This window comes from Colletotrichum paranaense (assembly GCF_030867605.1).
Source record: "Colletotrichum paranaense strain IMI 384185 chromosome Unknown Scaffold_1.1, whole genome shotgun sequence".
Lineage (NCBI taxonomy): Eukaryota > Fungi > Ascomycota > Sordariomycetes > Glomerellales > Glomerellaceae > Colletotrichum > Colletotrichum paranaense.
The window spans coordinates 2,100,493-2,117,708 of record NW_026848959.1 but is presented as its reverse complement, the minus strand read 5'-3'; the positions used below and the strand labels follow the sequence as shown (position 1 = coordinate 2,117,708).

Sequence of the window (17,216 nt, the reverse complement as noted above, 5' to 3'; positions counted from 1 at the left end):
TGTTGAGGATACGAGGTAGGTAAGCAACAAGACAGTTGCTCTGTCCTGGAAAAACCTCATTAGTGTCAGAAATTTGCTCTTCATGTCACGGAAAAACCAGAGCCGTCATTTCTTGGGAGGCGGGGTTACAACCAATCACACGAAATGAGCTCGTTGCACAGCAGTTGACAGACAGTTGGTTGTTGACCCTCAGGCTTGTGGCTGCAACCGCAACATGGCAACATCACATGCAGGAATTGAATCTGACAACCTGAAAATTGATCACATCTCTTCAATTGGAATGTCGGTGAAACGCTTCATCAGTTCAATTCCCTCAAACATCGATTTCTCAAATACTGAACGTTTACTACACCAAACCAACTGGAACTGGTGCAGCGATCTGGGACTCAAAGGAAACCTGGGCTCTCTCAACATCCTTTCTTTCTTGACTCTTGTCTTTAACCCTATCACCTAGAAGACGCATATTGCTGAGGAATCTATGGAATATTTGTAAGCACTTCGCGATTGTGACTCGTGGCCGAGGAGCAAATTCATATTCACCGTACGCATCTCTCAACTTCAGCTCATTGGGGTATAGGCTGGCGAGGCAGACCTGATGGCGGATCAGGTAGATGATTATGCGGCTGTCGGCATCTTCTTCAGGTTCGGAAATTGGTACATGCTTCCAGTACTCTCGAAAGTATGCCTTCCCAAGTGGATATCTTGGGTTGCGGAATGGGGCCAACTCAACTTCACAAATGTCAGTTCCGGCAGTATCACATTCGACAGCACTACAGATCTAATTTTCTCCCAACTCACTTTCGTTATGGGCCCATAGGGCGTTTGCGTCGTATACAATGATGGTTTCGTTGTCCAGCTTGTACTTGACGTTTCCAGGCCAGAGATCTGTGTGGCAGAGTGTTGGTTTAATAGAGCGGCCTTCTGTCTCCAAGGGACGCAAGTAACGAGGAAGCACTGTATCCAGAAAGAAATTCAATGTTGTCTCATCTTCGGCGGCGTAGGCGCCGCGAATGACTCTTTTCCTTTGCAACAGGAACTTCATGTGAGTCGTCCACCATACTTCCCAGGAAGATTCCCAGCCATTGGGTTGTGTCAGGTTGCCAAAGCGAGTATTCACTGAGAATCCAAACATCCCTGTGGGAGATTTCCCTGCACTGCGGAGATGAAGCGCACTTGGGACCGCCATATATGTCTCTGGAGGTGGGATGTCATCGTCAATCATGTCCCCAAACTCCAGAAGGAGGAAATAAGTGTTCGGCTGAGATGCATACTCCCTGAACGCGACTGGCCGAGGGATGTATTCAGGGACGAACTTGTATACGCTGCTTTCGGAATGCCAGTGTGCTCGAATATGTTCTAAGCCCCCCTCACCTCTTGCTTTCTGTGACACCAGTCAGGGAATGTTGAGCTTACGAGTACTGAGATAACTTGAAATCATGCCTTTTCAAAGAATCTCCGAATGATCCCATCTGGAAATTGAACGTTGTACTGTGTGGTATCGCACCAGTCGCTCAGTCCCAGAGATGTTGCCTCAATCACCTTGCCGTCCTTAGGAAGTTCTATGTCAAACCTCAGTATATTATCATTAGTCATGAATACAATAGGCTTACCCGCAAGAAGATTCTCATCCACAGCCACTTCTACACGGTCGCTGGCTATGGCCGCAAGTTCTCGGGGTCTCAATATCGCTGGTTGATCGTTTTGGAAATATCATCGGTGGTTTGCCTCGGTGGGCCTGAGCAAAGTTTTGTGCTTGCACCTTGAGACTCAGGCTACCGATTCTCGCGACGAAAAGAAATTACAGCTCACGTAGTACATCAGCTCCTGTCTGTCGTGATGAACCGCGAAGCAGGCTATGCTGCAAGTATGGGTCGATTTCGGTGTGATTGAGCCGCAAGGGGAATATCAGGCAGTTTCCCCGCATCCAATTACTCACCCCAGCCGCCTCGGACTTTGAGAAAGGCGTCACTGCCTTCAAAGGAGTGGTAATTCCTCCAGTAGGGTGGTTCGCCTGGTTAAATGTGGCACAGCTCGGTAACCAATGAGATACCCGCTGTAGTGTCTCGTGATCCTTCCAAGGACTGCAAGAGTCCGTCAAGGCGACATGAGATTGATGGTATTTCTGCCTCTGAACACCGAGCCTGAGTATGACATGCTCTGCAGGTGAGATTTGTGGCTTGGGGCCAAGAACGGCCAACACACAGCCTGATTTTGGCCACCCAAGATCATATTTTGCTCTTCCTAGTAGATTCCGCAACCCATCGGATGAGGACCATCTGGTCGTCCACCGACCTGCAATGTTACCCATCTCTCTTGGATCACGTTTTCCTCTCGCATTGTTTCCACCGTACCACAATCCACAATTTCTGTTCTCTATTGCACTACTATCCCGTCAAGCTTTCGTGCAGAAGAGATATCGTCTTGAGTTGACTGAGCTCTGGATGTATCATGTCTTCTTCCGACAAATATCAGGTTTGACCGACTGGTCCTATTTCCTCGCAAGAATTGGCGCTAACACTGGGTCGTGAATATTGTAGGAAGAAGAGCCCGAAACTAGCCCTGAGACCCGCTCACCTAGCTACTCGACCGCAATAGTTCGACCACTTTTGAACAAACCGCATAGACATTCAGCGCCAACGCTATTTCGAGGTGGATGGAGACGCAGGCCTTCCTCATCTGTCACAGGCCAAGCCATTGCGACTGGTGACAACAGTTTCAAGGGGCCCTTGGGGTTGAACATTCTTTTCGAGCCTTCGGAGACACGCGTGGACTTCATCTTTGTACGTATGGAAAGGGAAACCCTGTTCTGACTCAAAGTCATAGCAGAAACTGACGGATATCCTTCAAGGTCCATGGCTTACAAGGGGGCTCGAGGAAGACGTGGAGCTTGCGGCCCGAAGATGCCTCGACGTGCTGGCCAGAGCAATGGCTGCCATATGAACCCGGCTTCAAGCATGTCAGGGTGCATAGCTTCGGTTATGACTCTGACTGGTCTCAAAATTCAACGCAGCGCGATCCGAATACGAGATTTTGCAGAGTCGCTTTTGGCAAATATAGCCCATTCTCAACTTCTCAAGAAGACAAGAGATGTAAGCGATGACCTCGATTCCGCTTGAGTTCGCCTCGCTGACTGAGTCAGGTTCCAATCGTCTTTGTTGCTCACTCTATGGGTGGCCTTATCATAAAGCAGGTGCGTAAAAGAAGTTGGCAACTGGCTTTGGATTGCTCTAATCAGATGGTACAAAGGCCTATCTTCTTGCAAAGCAGCAGTCAATATATCAGGGACTTCTACCGAGATTTCATTCAATGTATTTTCTTGGAACGCCTCATAGGGGCTCGAACTTTGCCGCGTACTTGAAACACTACTTGTCATTACCGATATCCCAGGGAGCAAAGGAATACGTCAAAGAGCTTCTGCCAGGATCGAACACAGTTCGTGTTAGTACAAACTAAAACAACCGAACTCGTTTACAAAAGAACATACTGACAGCTGGCCTTACTGACCAGGATATCAACGAAGACTTCCGCCATGTCTGTAAAGACCTCGCTTTGTGGTCGTTCCACGAAGCTGTTCCCACTGCCGGATTCTATATTGTGGACAAAGAATCAGCAGTGATGGGTAAGTTCCAGCACCTCCAGAAGATGACTGGGTGGTACTTATATTGACAACAGTACCACAGGCTTGCAAGGCGAGCGCGTAGAGATGATCCATGCGGACCATCGTCATGTGTGCAAGTTCCACACAACCACCGACACGAACTACCGAATGCTCGTCGATCGTTTCAAGACAACGATTGAAATCGTAGACCAAGACTGTCCATGTTGTGTCAATCCAAGCACTGCCCGTTCCTAACATGTTCAGGCGCCACGCGACAAAACACCCAGATGAAGTCGATCGCAAGGGCCCTCAATATTCCCCAGTCGCTACAAAACGATCTATTAGGGGTGTCAGAGATGTGTCACAGGGGGATCTGCCAGTGGATCACACAAAATGAGAGCTTCCATCGTTGGCTCGATTTTGACATAGACCAAGACGACGAGGATGTAGATCCGCTCGACACGAGTAAACTGAACCAAAAACCTCCCAGGTTTCTGTGGCTCAACGGAGCACCTGGTTCAGGGAAGTCAGTTGTCTCTGGTCATGTCATTGAGTATCTGCAATCATACAATCTCGACTGCAGCTACTTCTTCTTCAAGAACGACACCAAAGCCACAGTAACCCAGATGCTGCTCAGCCTCGCATACCAGATGACCGAATGCAACTTTGAAGCTCGACAGAACTTTTTTTCCATGATACAGAACGGCGATGAAGTCAACACACAGGACCATACTGGCATCTGGAATACTCTCTTTCTTAGACGACTCTTCAAGATACAATATCCTCAACCTCACTTCTGGGTGATTGATGCTCTTGACGAATGCGGCAAGAAGTCGCTGGTCTCCCTGGTGCAGAAGTTCTCCAAGATAGAACCATCTGTACCGCTTCGAATATTCCTCACAAGCAGACCTGATTCCCCCGAAGCACCAGTTGAGCAGCTTCTAAACAACGAACGGATCGAGCGACTTGAGTTACACACTGGCCAGGAAGAATCGATGAAGGACATTGCAGCGTACATTCGATCTCGGCCAAGACTTTCACGACTACTCGATGACAATAACTCGAGCGAGACAATTGTGTCATCCATACTAGAGAGATCGCGCGGCATCTTCCTCTGGGCGTCTCTCATGGTCGACAGATTGGACAGTCTTTATAGTCTCGAGGATATGCACAAAGCTATGGATCAAGTTCCCTCCGAGATGAACGGGTTTTATGGCAAGATTCTGGAAGGTATCGCCAACTCTGCAAATGTGGACAAAGCCAATTGCATTTTACGATGGGTGGTCTGCGCACCAGTACCAATGAAAATCGACGAGTTGAAGGAAGCAATCCGGCTTGACATCGGCCACACCCTCCTTGCATCAATAAGTGGTGACATATTTGCAGAGATTTGTCGTAATCTTGTTAGGACAGGGCACAATTCGGAGATCAACTTCATGCACCAAACGGTCAGAGAGTACCTCACTTCAGGGGCATCGAATCTCTACATAGATCACCGGGCTGGCCACGCGGAAATTGCAGCCATTTGCTTGAAGTTCCTCAACAGTCAAGCCTTTGCGCGCCATACAACAATCAAAATCTTCGAAATTATTCTCCGCTTTCGTCGACTTTATCAACAACAAGAGTCTCAATTGGATTGAAAAGATATCTCGGCTGGGATAACTAGCCCCGTTCATCACCTCCATTCAGAATCTCCAGAGACATCTGGTCCGGCAACTAGAGCGAAGTCCGCCTTTTGACGGCCAGATTCAGATGGTCAACACCTGGGTCGCTGATCTGACTCGGCTAGTTACAATCTTTGGACCAACGCTTATTGAATGCCCTGAATCAATATACGCATTCATACCAGCCCTCTGTCCAACCTCCTCAGTCATCCACAGGACCTTTGCCGGAGCTTCTTCACAGAAAGTTGTCAGTGGCTCTCACGTTTCGTGGGATGAGAGACTATCGTGTGTTTTGTTCCCATCGGTTGTGAAATCTGTCGCCTCCAGGGAGCAACAACTAGCTGTAGGCCTATCAAATGGGACTATCAGGCTTCTGAGCACATTGACTCTCGAGCATCTGACGACAATGGAACATGGCGAAGCTGTTCGTCAACTCGCCTTCGGCAATATTACCAATGTCCTCGCCTCTCTTAGCCCTCGAAAGCTAATTCTGTGGGACGTACGATGCAAACGCATTTGGCAAAAGGAGATCAAAAGCACAGCGTTCTCCGTCTCGTTCAATGCCAACGACTCCAAAGTCTTTGTAACGTTGAAAGGGAATGTCAAGCAGGCAGTCCTTACCTTTTCGACCCGGGACGGAGAGCAGCTTGATTCGCTCTGCATTATCGAAGACAGATCTGACTCAGACTCCGACGATCATCACAAAAGTCTCGACAGATTTTGCCCAGAGGTTGTCCGCTTCTCCCCCGTTCTCGGCTACGCAGCTGTCACGTATCGCAGTTCCCACCTGACTCTCTTCGATCTTAACGAGGAAGACAAGCTCGAGAGATTATTTCGCATAGAGAAGAAGGGCTCCGAAAAGTTACGTCCACCCCAAATTCTGGATGTTGTCTTCAACCCCGCAATAGAATCTGGCCTGATGGCCGTCGCATATCAAGATGGGGATATCATTGTGATTCACTTTGATGAAGACCAGTGGTACCAGGTCGGCTCGGTCAGTCTGCACTCGCGAGTGCTCGCCAGCTCGCCGGATGGCATGATCCTGGCGGCCGGAGATACCGAAGGAGGAGTGTCGCTCTTCAACTTCGACTCTCTTCAGTTGTTACATCGACTTGAACTTCTTGAAGAGACTGTGGTTGGCATCATATTCTCCTCCAACACCCTCAGGCTCTACGATGTCCGGGGGCGTTCTTGCAATGTCTGGGAGCCTTCTATTCTACTTAGGCAGAATGCGACCGACGATACGTCCAGCGACCAAGATGACATCCCAGACGAAAGCAATCTTCAAAGATCTGTAACCAGGCCTTTTGATGAGGCCAAGTTTGTTACTGTATTGACACCCATGGGTGATGACAAACATGTTTTATGTGGTAGAGAAGACGGGTCCGTCTCGATTCACGATGTTAAAGACGGACAGAAGATTGTCGAGTTCAAGCATCACTCCGCAAGCATTCGCGTAGTCGAGTGGAACCCGAAGGTCAATCTCTTGGTAAGCGTTGATGCATCAACCAGATGCATTGAAATGCGCATATCTCCTCATCTTAAACACCACAATCCCTGGTATCAACAAGATGTTGTGTTCAACTCTTGGGCGTCTTTATCGGTGTCACAAGCAATTATTGAACCAAATGGTCTTGCTGTTTTATTCTCTACACAGAGAGGTGAAGAACTGTGGCAAAACAAGACTCCCCCGGAACCGTTTTCACCAAGTCAGCTCTCTACAGACAGCAGTCAATGGATGCAGCATCCGACTGACAAGTCTCTTCTACTTCTTTTAGAACAGAGCACTGTACGACCCTTCCGTTGGGATGATCTCAGATCGAATGCTTCTTTCTCCTCTATCTCCATGGTTCTGCCACCAGGTTTCAAGGATACAACACTGACGAACAAATGGTTTTCCCGTGTCGAGTTCAACACCATGGTGCAAGCATTCCATTTACAAGCAGAAAACAAGAACACATTCCTTCTACTCACTAGTAGCAATATTCATACTGCTTCCAAGCAAGTATCCGTCTCTTGCACCGTCAGCAGTGTTCTCGGGAGCGTGAAGGCTATTCTGGGGATCACTCGTTCCGCAGTCATATTCTTGATACGGGGCGGGTGGATCAGTTCTTTCAGTCTCAAAAGTTTTGAACGAGCGAATTCTATACACAGCACCTGTTTATTCCCTCTTTCTGGCGTACAGGCGATCTTTTGATACGGACGGTGTCCAAAGACAGTGTGGCTATTGCATACAGGGATGAGATCATCATTATTCAAGGCTTCTTGGACTTTGACAAGAAAGTCGAGTGGCAGTAAAGTTTCAAGCTTGATTTTACATCGAATTCATTCTTACAGGCGCAAAGGTAGCATTGGGGTATTGCATATAGATGCATTGATGCTTTCTCGGAAAGGCCATTTATCTCCATGTCGGGTCAGCATGAGACAGGCCCATCCATCTAAGCTACTAATGAGGAGCTTTAAGAGCAATGAGGCAAAAGACTGATTCGAAGTGATGTCATGTCCACCGGTCCGTAAGACCAGCGAACCAACCCCTTCCCCAACTAACCCTCCAACTGATGAGCCACGTGGATCTCGCGAACATTGGCCATGTTCACACCCACAAGCTTCCAAGCCATAACACCCTTCTCGATATCACGATCCTCATGATCAAGCAGAACATAGCTCATCACAGGATCCGTAAAGTTCGCCTCCTGACGGAAGTAGTGATCCTGCTTGTTCTCGATGAACGTCTGCTCGTTGGCGGCATAGCGCTCGTGCTTGCGGAAGGTATCGACGAGCTTCTGGTCGAGGAAGAGCTGGCCCGCGTGGGTAGCGACGTTGTCCTGGATGGTGCCGTTGGCGAGGCGCTCGGTGCCCGGGACGTGGGTCATAATGTGGATGTGCGGGGTGCGGCCGGAGTAGTGGCCGGGCAGGTTGGTGCCGAACCAGACGGCGCCGTTGGCGTTGGTTTTGCGGAGGCCGCGGTGGAATGTCTTGTCTGCGTTGGATGGGTCAGCTTCGCCTGCGCCGTTGGCCTTGGAGACGACGCCGGAGTAGATGCCGGTGGAGTTGGTGTCTATTGTAGTGGAATTTAGTTGGATGTCCAAGATTTAGGGATAGGAGAGTGTATGGACTTACGCCAGACTTCAACCCAGATGTCGGGAACGGGCTGACAGGTCTCGGTGTCGATGATCTGGAGGTCGAGGTACATGGGAATGCCAGACTGGCCATCGGTCAGGTCGAAGCGGTCGAGCTCTCCCTCGACGTCTGTCGATGGTGTCAGCAAAGTCTGAGGGAAGGAACGAAACAGGTAAGTATGGAGAACATACAGAAAGGACCCTCAGTAGTCTCGATGCTGAGAACGCAACCATCATCACGAGTGGCGAAGATGTCAGCATCGGGAGTGTGCCAGTTGACGCTGTCATCAGTGATCTCATGGTCGGTGCTGAGAACAGAGTCGATGTCACGCATGGTAATGCCCGCATGACGAAGGGAGTTGGTAAGCTGAGCTCGGCGAAAGGCAGCCTCGTCAATGTAGCCGCGCTTCTCGAGCTGGATGTTGCAGTGAGCAAGATTCATGGTGTTATCGAGGGAGTACTCCTGGCGAGCGGCGATCTCGAAGGCCGGGTTGACGGTTCCGTGAGCAGAGCAAGGGCGGATGATGCTGAGCATGCCGTAGCAGACCAGGAAGCCGAAAAAGTAGGCCATTATGACGTTGATGCAGAGCTGGAAGTAGCTGACGATGTGTCTGTTGAACATCATCTCACGGTGGTGGGTCTCCTCGGTAATGATGCGATAGTTGGAAGCAGGGTAAGGTACAACTCGGCCCTCTGCGCCCTCGTAGCAGACACGCACGCTGTGAGGAAGAGAATCCTCTCCAGCTAGAAATATCATGTCAGAATATTTCTTTGAGGTCTGTTCAGGTTGGGAAGGCAGGGTAGAGTGCTTGAAACATTCGCCAATCCAGTGAAAGAAACGAGCTTGCGTTGTTCGAATCGAACAGCAATAATTTCGTCAAAAAAATAAAAACATACCAGCAACGATGCGAATACTCTGCACGTTCATTGTGAGTGACTCTCTGGTCATTAGCAAAGAGCTTGGTTGTTGTCGCGGTGCAAAGGTTCTGCTGTGGAAGCAAAGGTCGTGAAGAGTGCCTTGCCAAAGAAGCAAGTGAGAGTGTGGGTGAGGAAAAGATCTCTTGTTTTCCAGGAGGAATTCGAGAGGGTAAGTAGGGGATGTCGAGGTATGGCTTGAAGATGGAATACTCGTCGTATTCGCCTTTGGCGAGAAGTGCCTGAGGTGGTTGAGCAGGTGAGCAGTGAATATTCACGGGGTGCTTCACAGGTGAAGTGTGAAGATGCATGTCACGTGAGAGGGTCTTGAAGAGAAAGATCGTGTATCATGACTCCAGCAGCCTTTTCTCACAAGGTAGTATCTTCCAATCATCCGGCCTAAGTGTTTTGTTACAAAGCATGATCTCAGCAGACAACAGGGCCCTCTCAGATCATTCTGCCTGATATTTATCCGTCTTGCCATGGCATCTGTAAGCATCATTAATCTCAACTCCTCAAACGCCTTATTTTTTATCCAGCCAATCCAGTACCTCTTTAATTCTCACTCCAGCCCAGTCTCCTTCCACCACTTAAACCGATAACACACAAGCCTCGCATCAACCTCCCTCTCAAACCTGTCCCTCCACCCCTCCGGCATCTCCCCATAAAACCTCACAACCTCCAACCCTTTCAACGCGGCCAACACCCCAAAGAACTCATCATGCTTCTTCTCCGTCAACTTGGCCTCCCACACTTTCGGGTTCGGCGGCCCCGGCCTCGGCTCCCAATCAACAACAAGCTCCGCCAAACCCTCCGCCCGCCGCGCTACTTCGGCGAAGATGGCCAGCCACCGATTCCAGTTGGGATACTCCATGGCGATGAGGACGTACAGCCGCCGCAGGCGCTCAAAGCGCAGGGTCCCGTGGACGGCGAAGCCGATGCGCCGGTCGCCGTAGCCGTGGGAGTGTACGCGCATGATGGCGTCGGCGTGGACGGGCTGGTGGAGTTCGCGGTAGACGCGCTTGCAAGTTAACATGAGCGGCGGTAAGGGTTTCTTGTATTCCCCTTGCTCGAAGTAGACGTGCAGCGGCCGGACTGTGTCGCCAAAGTCGTCGTGATCGAATGAGAGGTAGTACTCGTAGATTTTCTCTCTGATTTCCCATGGTAGGCTGAATAGGCCTGAGCCGTTCTGTTCTAAGGGTGCGCTCATGGTGATTCTGTTTGTCTAGTCGTGTGCATGTGATGTTGCTATCGTCATGTTAGATGGGGTAAATCGGAAGGATTGGTAGACAGCGGCTGAGCGGAAGGGTGGCCCACATACATTCTTTGTTGGTCTGCACCGCAAACTTTAATACCAGATCACTAAGACCGCAATGGACTTTCCTTCAAATAGTCGGCAGCAATTGACATGGAATGTCGTTTCTTCAAATGCAAATGTCTGCCTGTTTGCACCCCGCTGCTGCCTGGTCGTTGGTGCATGTTGTTTCTGCGGGAACGTCTTACGACGTCGGCCCAGTGGGGTTTGGCTTATTTTGCCCCGCTTCCCGGCTGTTTAGACCGAAAATCATGCCCCTTCTTCGGGTTTAAGGTGCTGACAGGCGGGGTTCCCACCCTTCGGCTCCGTCGGCCGTCCTCCGGTGCGGGTCCCCCGGTTCTTGCCCTGTTCGTCCACCGAGAGCCGGATGAGATGTACCTGCCTTGGGAGCGCACTCACTCTTTGCATGTTGTGGAATAATACACGAACTCGGCAAACCAACGCTCGCATGTCGATTTGATAACCAGGGTGGTGACTTTTGATTTCTTACACAACATCCGCAACAATACCCTCCGGCGCAATCTCCCCCCTCCCAGGCGGCCCCAACTTCATCTCCTCCACAGCCTTCACCCACTCCTCCATGGTATTCACATTCGTCAACCACCACTCACGCCCAGCCGGCGCATCAACCATCAACCCGTCAAGCTCCCTCGCCGTCTCCTCGGGCCGCGGATGCCCCCGCGCAACCCGCTCCGCCAAACGCGACAGCGCAGGCGGCGCCCAAATCGCCAGCAGCGGCTCGCATACCCCTTCGGCGGTGCGGAAACACGTCACGGGCACGGCGTCGCGCTTGACGAACAGGTGGAAGAAGGCTTCTGCGGGGATCAGAGGGTAATCGCACGCCAACACTGCCCAGTAAGCCCACGCGTCGTAGCGGTACGCTGCCAGGAGTCCCGCTGCGGGGCCACTGTCGCCGCCGGCAGTAGCATGCTTTGCATCCGGGTTTGCGGGGTGATAGTCGCGCAGGATCTGTATCCTCGGCGGCGGTGTCTTGCAGTCCTCCACTTCGGCAGACTGGTTGGCGGCTTGCGCCAGCAACTCATCGAGGAACTCGTCTGTCTCGGACTCCTGCGCCAGCGAGATGAAGATCGTCTGCGGCTCCGGGAAGATGGTGCGTAGCAGTTGCAGCTGCCGCCGGTACAGGGGTGTTCCGTCGGGCATCCGGAGGAGGTGTTTGGGTGTGCCCATCCGGGTCGACTTGCCGCCCGCTAGCAGGAGGGGTCTCATCGCCGGTAGTCCCATGGTTCTTTTTGCGATGATGACTTTTCTCCCTTGTTTCGCTTGATCTTCTATCTGAAGGGTTGGTGCGCGAACCGTTGATCCGGAATCCTACTGCCAAAGGCGATGTAACGCGATCAACATGAGGCAGGTAAACCGCGATAAGAATGGATGTACGGCATTGAGCTCGAGGTGACACTTTTGGTGAGTAAGCCGCGCGTCTGAACGTTTCCCACATCGTGTACGACACGATGTTGTTCTAGAGCGTCATGATTACGGCATGGCGCAGCTGGGGGCTAGTGTAATAATCGACAAAAAACCGATCTACCCGTTGGTCTATCCGTCCTCTATCCGCTCAGGCGTTTCCCACCTGGGCGCCCTGCATATCATCTGGCCCAACCCAACATCTTCACATCCTATCCCCCCATGTTGCCATGTGCCATTGCGCCATGGGGGAAGAGAGAGATCTTTACTTTGCCCCCCCCCCCCCTGTCTCACCTCTTTTCTCGAAATCCTTCTGATGTGGAACATAATCATCACCAATAAGATCACTCATCGCAGCATCAACACCAAATTCCACGTCCAGCAATTCAATGGGCGTCTCCGGAATGCCGTTGGTCCCCAAACCAACCAACATCCCACCACAGACGCTATCACACCCACCCATCAACGAACTATCATGACCAAGTCGAACCGTGATCCGCGACTTCTCCGAACAATGGTTCCTCATCCCCCCCAGAAAAAAGCAACAACAGCCACAGCCCTCCACCAAGTAGACTTCCGCTTCCCGGGCCTCACACCAATATCCTATACCCTCTGGGTAACCTCCATCATCCTCCTACTCATACTACACGACGACGCAGAACTCGCAGGCCTCTCCAGCATCTCCAATACTTTCACCTCCGTAACACAAATTGCCTCACTCGCCCTCGCCGCCGGCTCCCACGAGTCGCCATGGACCGCAACAGTCCACATCCTATGGTGGATCCCCTTCTCGCCCTCGCCCTCGCAACAATCCTCATTCTCACCTTCAACTTCATCATAGGCCACCCGCTAGGCATATCCGGGCGTCTTTCGCGCCTTCTTCGGAGGGGGATGAAAACCGAATAGGATACCGTCTACTTTTGCGGGTGGGCCATGGTCTTCCTTTGGATGAGTTCCGCTGCCCGTTTGTTTTCCTTGGATCGGCTCAGAAGGGGACTTTTTGATGTTCCAGGGCGCCTACACCAATGCGGCACTCCAGCTTAGTGGGATTTTCAGATCCAGGGTCTCCAAGGTGTGGCTTACGTGCTTGGTCGGCATGTTGGTCTTGGTCTGGCTTTGGAATGTCGGGTTGACGGTGAAGTTGCTGTCTGGTAAATCGAAGCTAGGGGATGGAATACTTTCTTCTGCACTGCCGACTAATTTCAAACTTCTCAGCCGTAATCCGGAGATCAGAAATCGAAGGGAGCTGCTCTAATTTAAATCAGGAACCCTACACAAAACCCGAATAACTGTATATCCAGGATTTGGCTAGGTTATGGTCTAGTTCCAATAGGTATCGCCCATGCTTGCCGTACTTTGAGAAGCCAAATCCCAAGCTTTGCTTCTCGCGTTTGCTACCACGATCAAGACCATTTCTGAGTAGCGTCCCAGACGTAGTATCGGAGTCTTGATAAAAAAAAAAATGACCATGGCATAAGATGCTTTCTCCAGGGTTTATTCACCGGTTTAAGAATGAGACGAAAACCATAGTCCATATCTCGAAGCATCATTATAGTCTGTACTCGTTTCGAGGCCAACCAAAACATAGACTGCAGAACAAGACAATCAATGGCAACCCCAAATGCGCGACTGTCCCATATCTTGTATTGACGTCGGCAGTCTGTCAGAAGAACCTGCGGGGCTTTGGTGCCTCAGCCGTCAGTGAACGGTACATGTAACCTCACCGGCACTAGACGTCTAGGAGATTCGCAGGAAAGGGTGACCTCAGTACTCGTGGAAATGATATAGAGCTGCGACTATGGCCGCTACAATTTTCCATCCACATCACGTTACTTGCGACTAGTATGGAACGGTAGCACGTAAACGTAACAAGGCCTGTTGTCTGGAAAAGAAACCTTTTTGTTAACCTTGTGTATGACTGGAGCAAAAGTAGACTTCCGCAACTCTTTTAGCATGCAAATGCAAAGAGCCAAACGAACAGCATGCCGCAAATATAGAGGAGTACCAAGTCTTCCCGCCCTATAGACTCCGAATTACCCCCTCGTCCCACGTGCCAAGCCCAAACTCCGTCAAGGTAGCAAGAATCACAGACCCAGAACTTTCCCAAATCAAATTAGGGGTATGATGCTGTCCATCTATGGCGCGGAAACCTCAAATTAACGCCTCTCAAGTGAACCCCTTATTGCTGTGCTTGCATGTTCGTTGTGTGGTGTTGTCAAATTTCAAAAATAGGGAACCCCGCCGTACGGATGTATCGCTGTGCGCTGTGCGCTGTGCGGGTGTGTCGCTATGCGGGAGTGTACCAAGGCGTCTTGGTGTGGTGTTGCGGGTTCAACAAAACCTTTAGGGCAATGCAGCAACGCTGCCCGCCAAAAGTGCGTAGTTGGCGAGCTTGAGAGACAAGACTCGCGATCGAGGGTAATCGGGGCTGATAATCATGCGACCGTCTTTATTGAAACCAACCTCGCCGAATGACTCGCTCAACTGCTCAAACTTTGCGTTTGGCCGGACTCGATTCAGCTCTGCCAGGATGTTGTCGCTCCAGACACCGGAACACCAGCCGTCTCTCAAGACAAAGTAGGGATTCAAGGGAGGGACGGGAGAGTCTGGGACTAGTTAGCAGGGACGGAATGCAAGAAGAATAAAAAAAGCGAGACATGACTTACCCAAGTCCACGAAGCGAATCCGCAGGTAGTCCAGAGCCTTGAGAGTCGACATGGAGTGAATGCCTGCCAACACAAGCATCTCGAACGAGTGAATAAAGTTCATGTCCTGAATTCCGCTGCCAGAATCGTGGAACTGAGGTACAGGCCGACAGCAATTCTTGACCGTTAGGTCAATCGTCTTGAGTCGTGTCGTTCTCGAATCCGATCTGATCGCCGCCATATTGAAGAAATTCTTGCAAACGCGGCCGGTGTAAGCCAAATGCTCCAGCGCGGGAGTTGCCTCGGCCAGCTTCGAGCAGAAGTGAACCTGGTTGGAAACCTTCATGTAGAATGGAGGGCACGTGAGCTCCCGCCGGTAGTCGCTTTCCAGGCACAAGTTGAGGTAAGTGAGATTTGTGGGTAGTTTGGGTAGAATGCTGGCCATGCTCAGGTAACTCTTCGACTTGGGCTTGCTGTAGGAGCCGTGCCACTCGTTGAGGTTGGGGAGAGCCGCGAGGAAGGCTGAGAAATCCGAGTCTTCGCGCATCAGGTTCCACTGGCCTTTGGTGACCAAGGTACGAACCGAATGAAGGGTCGGCAGATGCCAGCCAGGGGGTCGCTTATGCCAACTGTGCTGTACCTTTGGTGCCTTCTTTCTTTCCCCTCCCTCGATAGTCAGGACACAGACGTCAGGAAGAGCCATCGAGACAAAGGTGAAGGCCTCTTCGAGGCTGCAGTTGTTTGCGGGGAGTGTGTAGGTCGCGTTTGTCAATCCGTCCATTGTTACCGTGGGAAGAGCAAGAGTAGTGCTCAACGCCAACGGACCGTACTTGGGCTGGAAGACTGGGAACCAGATCTCAATGTGCTTGACGTAGTACCGGAGGTGGTTGTGTTCGCTGAAGTACATCATGGCCAGCTCTAGCGATTCGATAGTGGCCTTTATTTTGATGTGACGGTATAGGCGCTCTTGGATGAGGATCCTCCAGACGGGACTGACGAGAGCAAGTTCCGACAACTCCCTGCGTCGGGAATGGCGAAGTGCGGTTCCCCAACTTTTGGTCACACTCTGCATGCCTACCGAGCTCTTGGAGTTTGTGGATACTCGGTATCCGAAAAGGTGGTCGAGAATGCATTCGTGAATTTCGGCCGGTAAGTCATTCAAATTCAGGGAGGGCGTGACCTCGGGGGTCTCGAGAGTATAGGAAGGAGTGGTGATGCCCGGGCCTCCGTAGCCGTAGGCATCAACGTCGTCGGCCATCGGAGTGCAGCAATCCGAGTTCCGTTGATCGGGGTGTAAGAAGGGCGTGCTGCTTGGACGAGTCGGGGGCACGAATTCATTGCTCTTTGCCTGCTCGAGGGGTGGGCTTGATGGACCGGGTGATACTGGGTTGGATGAGGTGTTGAGTATGGTTGAAAGGATGGAGGCAGAGGCTGTCATAATCGAGGTCAACTCTTCAGTGGCGTTGGCGTTGGCATGATAGTCGTCTCGCGACTGTCGCCTATCGGTACCGGAGGGGTCTCGGTCTCGGGGGACGTTGTTCGTGACGTTGGCGTCGTCGTCGGTTGAAGGAAAGGGCTGTTCGACGCAAACGGACATGGTCGTCGGGGTCGAAGTGGGCGATTCTTTGGGTCGAAAAACTAAGATTTTCGGAGAGGGGAGGGTTGAAGCCGTTCCTAGATCATGGCCAGACGGGCTCTCTCCAAGGGGGGAAACGGGGGAGCGGCGGCGACGGCGGCGATAGCGGGATTGCTGATCAAGCGGAAGGGAAAAAAGGCGAAGGGAGATTGGCTCTGGGCTGCTTTGACGATGGTGGGGGAAATGAAGTGCCAATAATTCAGAGACCCTGGATAACGCAGACCGGGGGGGTCACAACAATGCTGAGCAGCTGTTTTGGTCGGCTGGCGGCCGTATTCGTCAGGTTGGTCCCAGTGGAAAGTAGCGCTGCGCTGGGGTCTCTTCGCTTCGCCCAAGCCACTTTACGCGGTCGGTCGCGTGCGCAGCAACAGGGAAACGGCCCAATGAGTGGAAGCGCCGATAAGAAGGACGGCGGCGGGAGGAGAGGAGACGATGGAGAGGAGAGCAGAGGAGGGGGTGGAGGCCAAGGCGGAGGGAGAGAATCGTATGGCTACCTGGTAACCAGGTGGTGAGGTGGTGAGAGGGCGAGAGACAGCGATGGAGTGATTGGTGGTAGACACACACACACACACACATACACACAGTACGAGGTAGGTCGGGGTCCGGCGAAAGAATGGAAGTGTCGACTATTGACGACTGAGAATGCGACCTGAGGAGAGAGCCTGAGAGATGATTTGGAGAAGAAGAGAGGGGAGCCCAGCAGTGACACGTTGATGGAAAGAAATGGGAAGAAGTGTCGTCGATAGGTGTTCGTAGAGGTTGGACTACGGCAGAAGGTGTCGTCGTAAAAGTTCGCCTTACAAGACGGGACAAAGAGAACAACAAACTAAGAGGAGACAGAGGCAGAAGCAGAAGCAAAAGGTAGAATCTGGATGTGGAAGTGGAAAAAGGGTTTGTTGGTG

The 17,216-nt window shown here is 51.5% G+C and overlaps 7 protein-coding genes across 7 annotated transcripts; 3 read left to right on the top strand and 4 right to left on the bottom strand.

The window, feature by feature from the left end:
- Positions 1-346: 346 nt before the first annotated feature.
- Positions 347-1,222, bottom strand: CPAR01_00767 (uncharacterized protein; the record flags this gene model as incomplete). The annotated part of the gene is made up of 3 exons (XM_060485057.1): positions 347-476; positions 546-729; positions 799-1,222. The coding sequence occupies 3 exons, from the start codon at positions 1,220-1,222 to the stop codon at positions 347-349; spliced, it is 738 nt and encodes a 245-aa protein (XP_060355914.1).
- A 1,678-nt stretch (positions 1,223-2,900) lies between these two features.
- Positions 2,901-7,560, top strand: CPAR01_00766 (uncharacterized protein; the record flags this gene model as incomplete). The annotated part of the gene is made up of 7 exons (XM_060485056.1): positions 2,901-3,089; positions 3,140-3,190; positions 3,508-3,619; positions 4,028-5,200; positions 5,265-6,751; positions 6,920-7,362; positions 7,500-7,560. 7 exons carry the CDS (start codon positions 2,901-2,903, stop codon positions 7,558-7,560), a joined length of 3,516 nt encoding a protein of 1,171 aa, XP_060355913.1.
- Positions 7,561-7,805: 245 nt separating this feature from the next.
- CPAR01_00765 (uncharacterized protein) lies at positions 7,806-10,506 on the bottom strand (the record flags this gene model as incomplete). Its single annotated transcript, XM_060485055.1, has 5 exons — positions 7,806-8,320; positions 8,383-8,511; positions 8,574-9,100; positions 9,279-9,538; positions 9,973-10,506. 5 exons carry the CDS (start codon positions 10,504-10,506, stop codon positions 7,806-7,808), a joined length of 1,965 nt encoding a protein of 654 aa, XP_060355912.1.
- A 591-nt stretch (positions 10,507-11,097) lies between these two features.
- On the bottom strand, positions 11,098-11,853 carry CPAR01_00764 (molybdenum cofactor biosynthesis protein C; the record flags this gene model as incomplete). Its single annotated transcript, XM_060485054.1, has 1 exon — positions 11,098-11,853. One exon carries the CDS (start codon positions 11,851-11,853, stop codon positions 11,098-11,100), a length of 756 nt encoding a protein of 251 aa, XP_060355911.1.
- Positions 11,854-12,349: 496 nt separating this feature from the next.
- CPAR01_00763 (uncharacterized protein) lies at positions 12,350-12,874 on the top strand (the record flags this gene model as incomplete). Its single annotated transcript, XM_060485053.1, has 1 exon — positions 12,350-12,874. One exon carries the CDS (start codon positions 12,350-12,352, stop codon positions 12,872-12,874), a length of 525 nt encoding a protein of 174 aa, XP_060355910.1.
- Positions 12,875-14,376: 1,502 nt separating this feature from the next.
- On the bottom strand, positions 14,377-16,275 carry CPAR01_00762 (uncharacterized protein; the record flags this gene model as incomplete). Its single annotated transcript, XM_060485052.1, has 2 exons — positions 14,377-14,639; positions 14,700-16,275. The coding sequence occupies 2 exons, from the start codon at positions 16,273-16,275 to the stop codon at positions 14,377-14,379; spliced, it is 1,839 nt and encodes a 612-aa protein (XP_060355909.1).
- A 278-nt stretch (positions 16,276-16,553) lies between these two features.
- On the top strand, positions 16,554-16,826 carry CPAR01_00761 (uncharacterized protein; the record flags this gene model as incomplete). Its single annotated transcript, XM_060485051.1, has 1 exon — positions 16,554-16,826. The coding sequence occupies one exon, from the start codon at positions 16,554-16,556 to the stop codon at positions 16,824-16,826; it is 273 nt and encodes a 90-aa protein (XP_060355908.1).
- Positions 16,827-17,216: the final 390 nt, after the last annotated feature.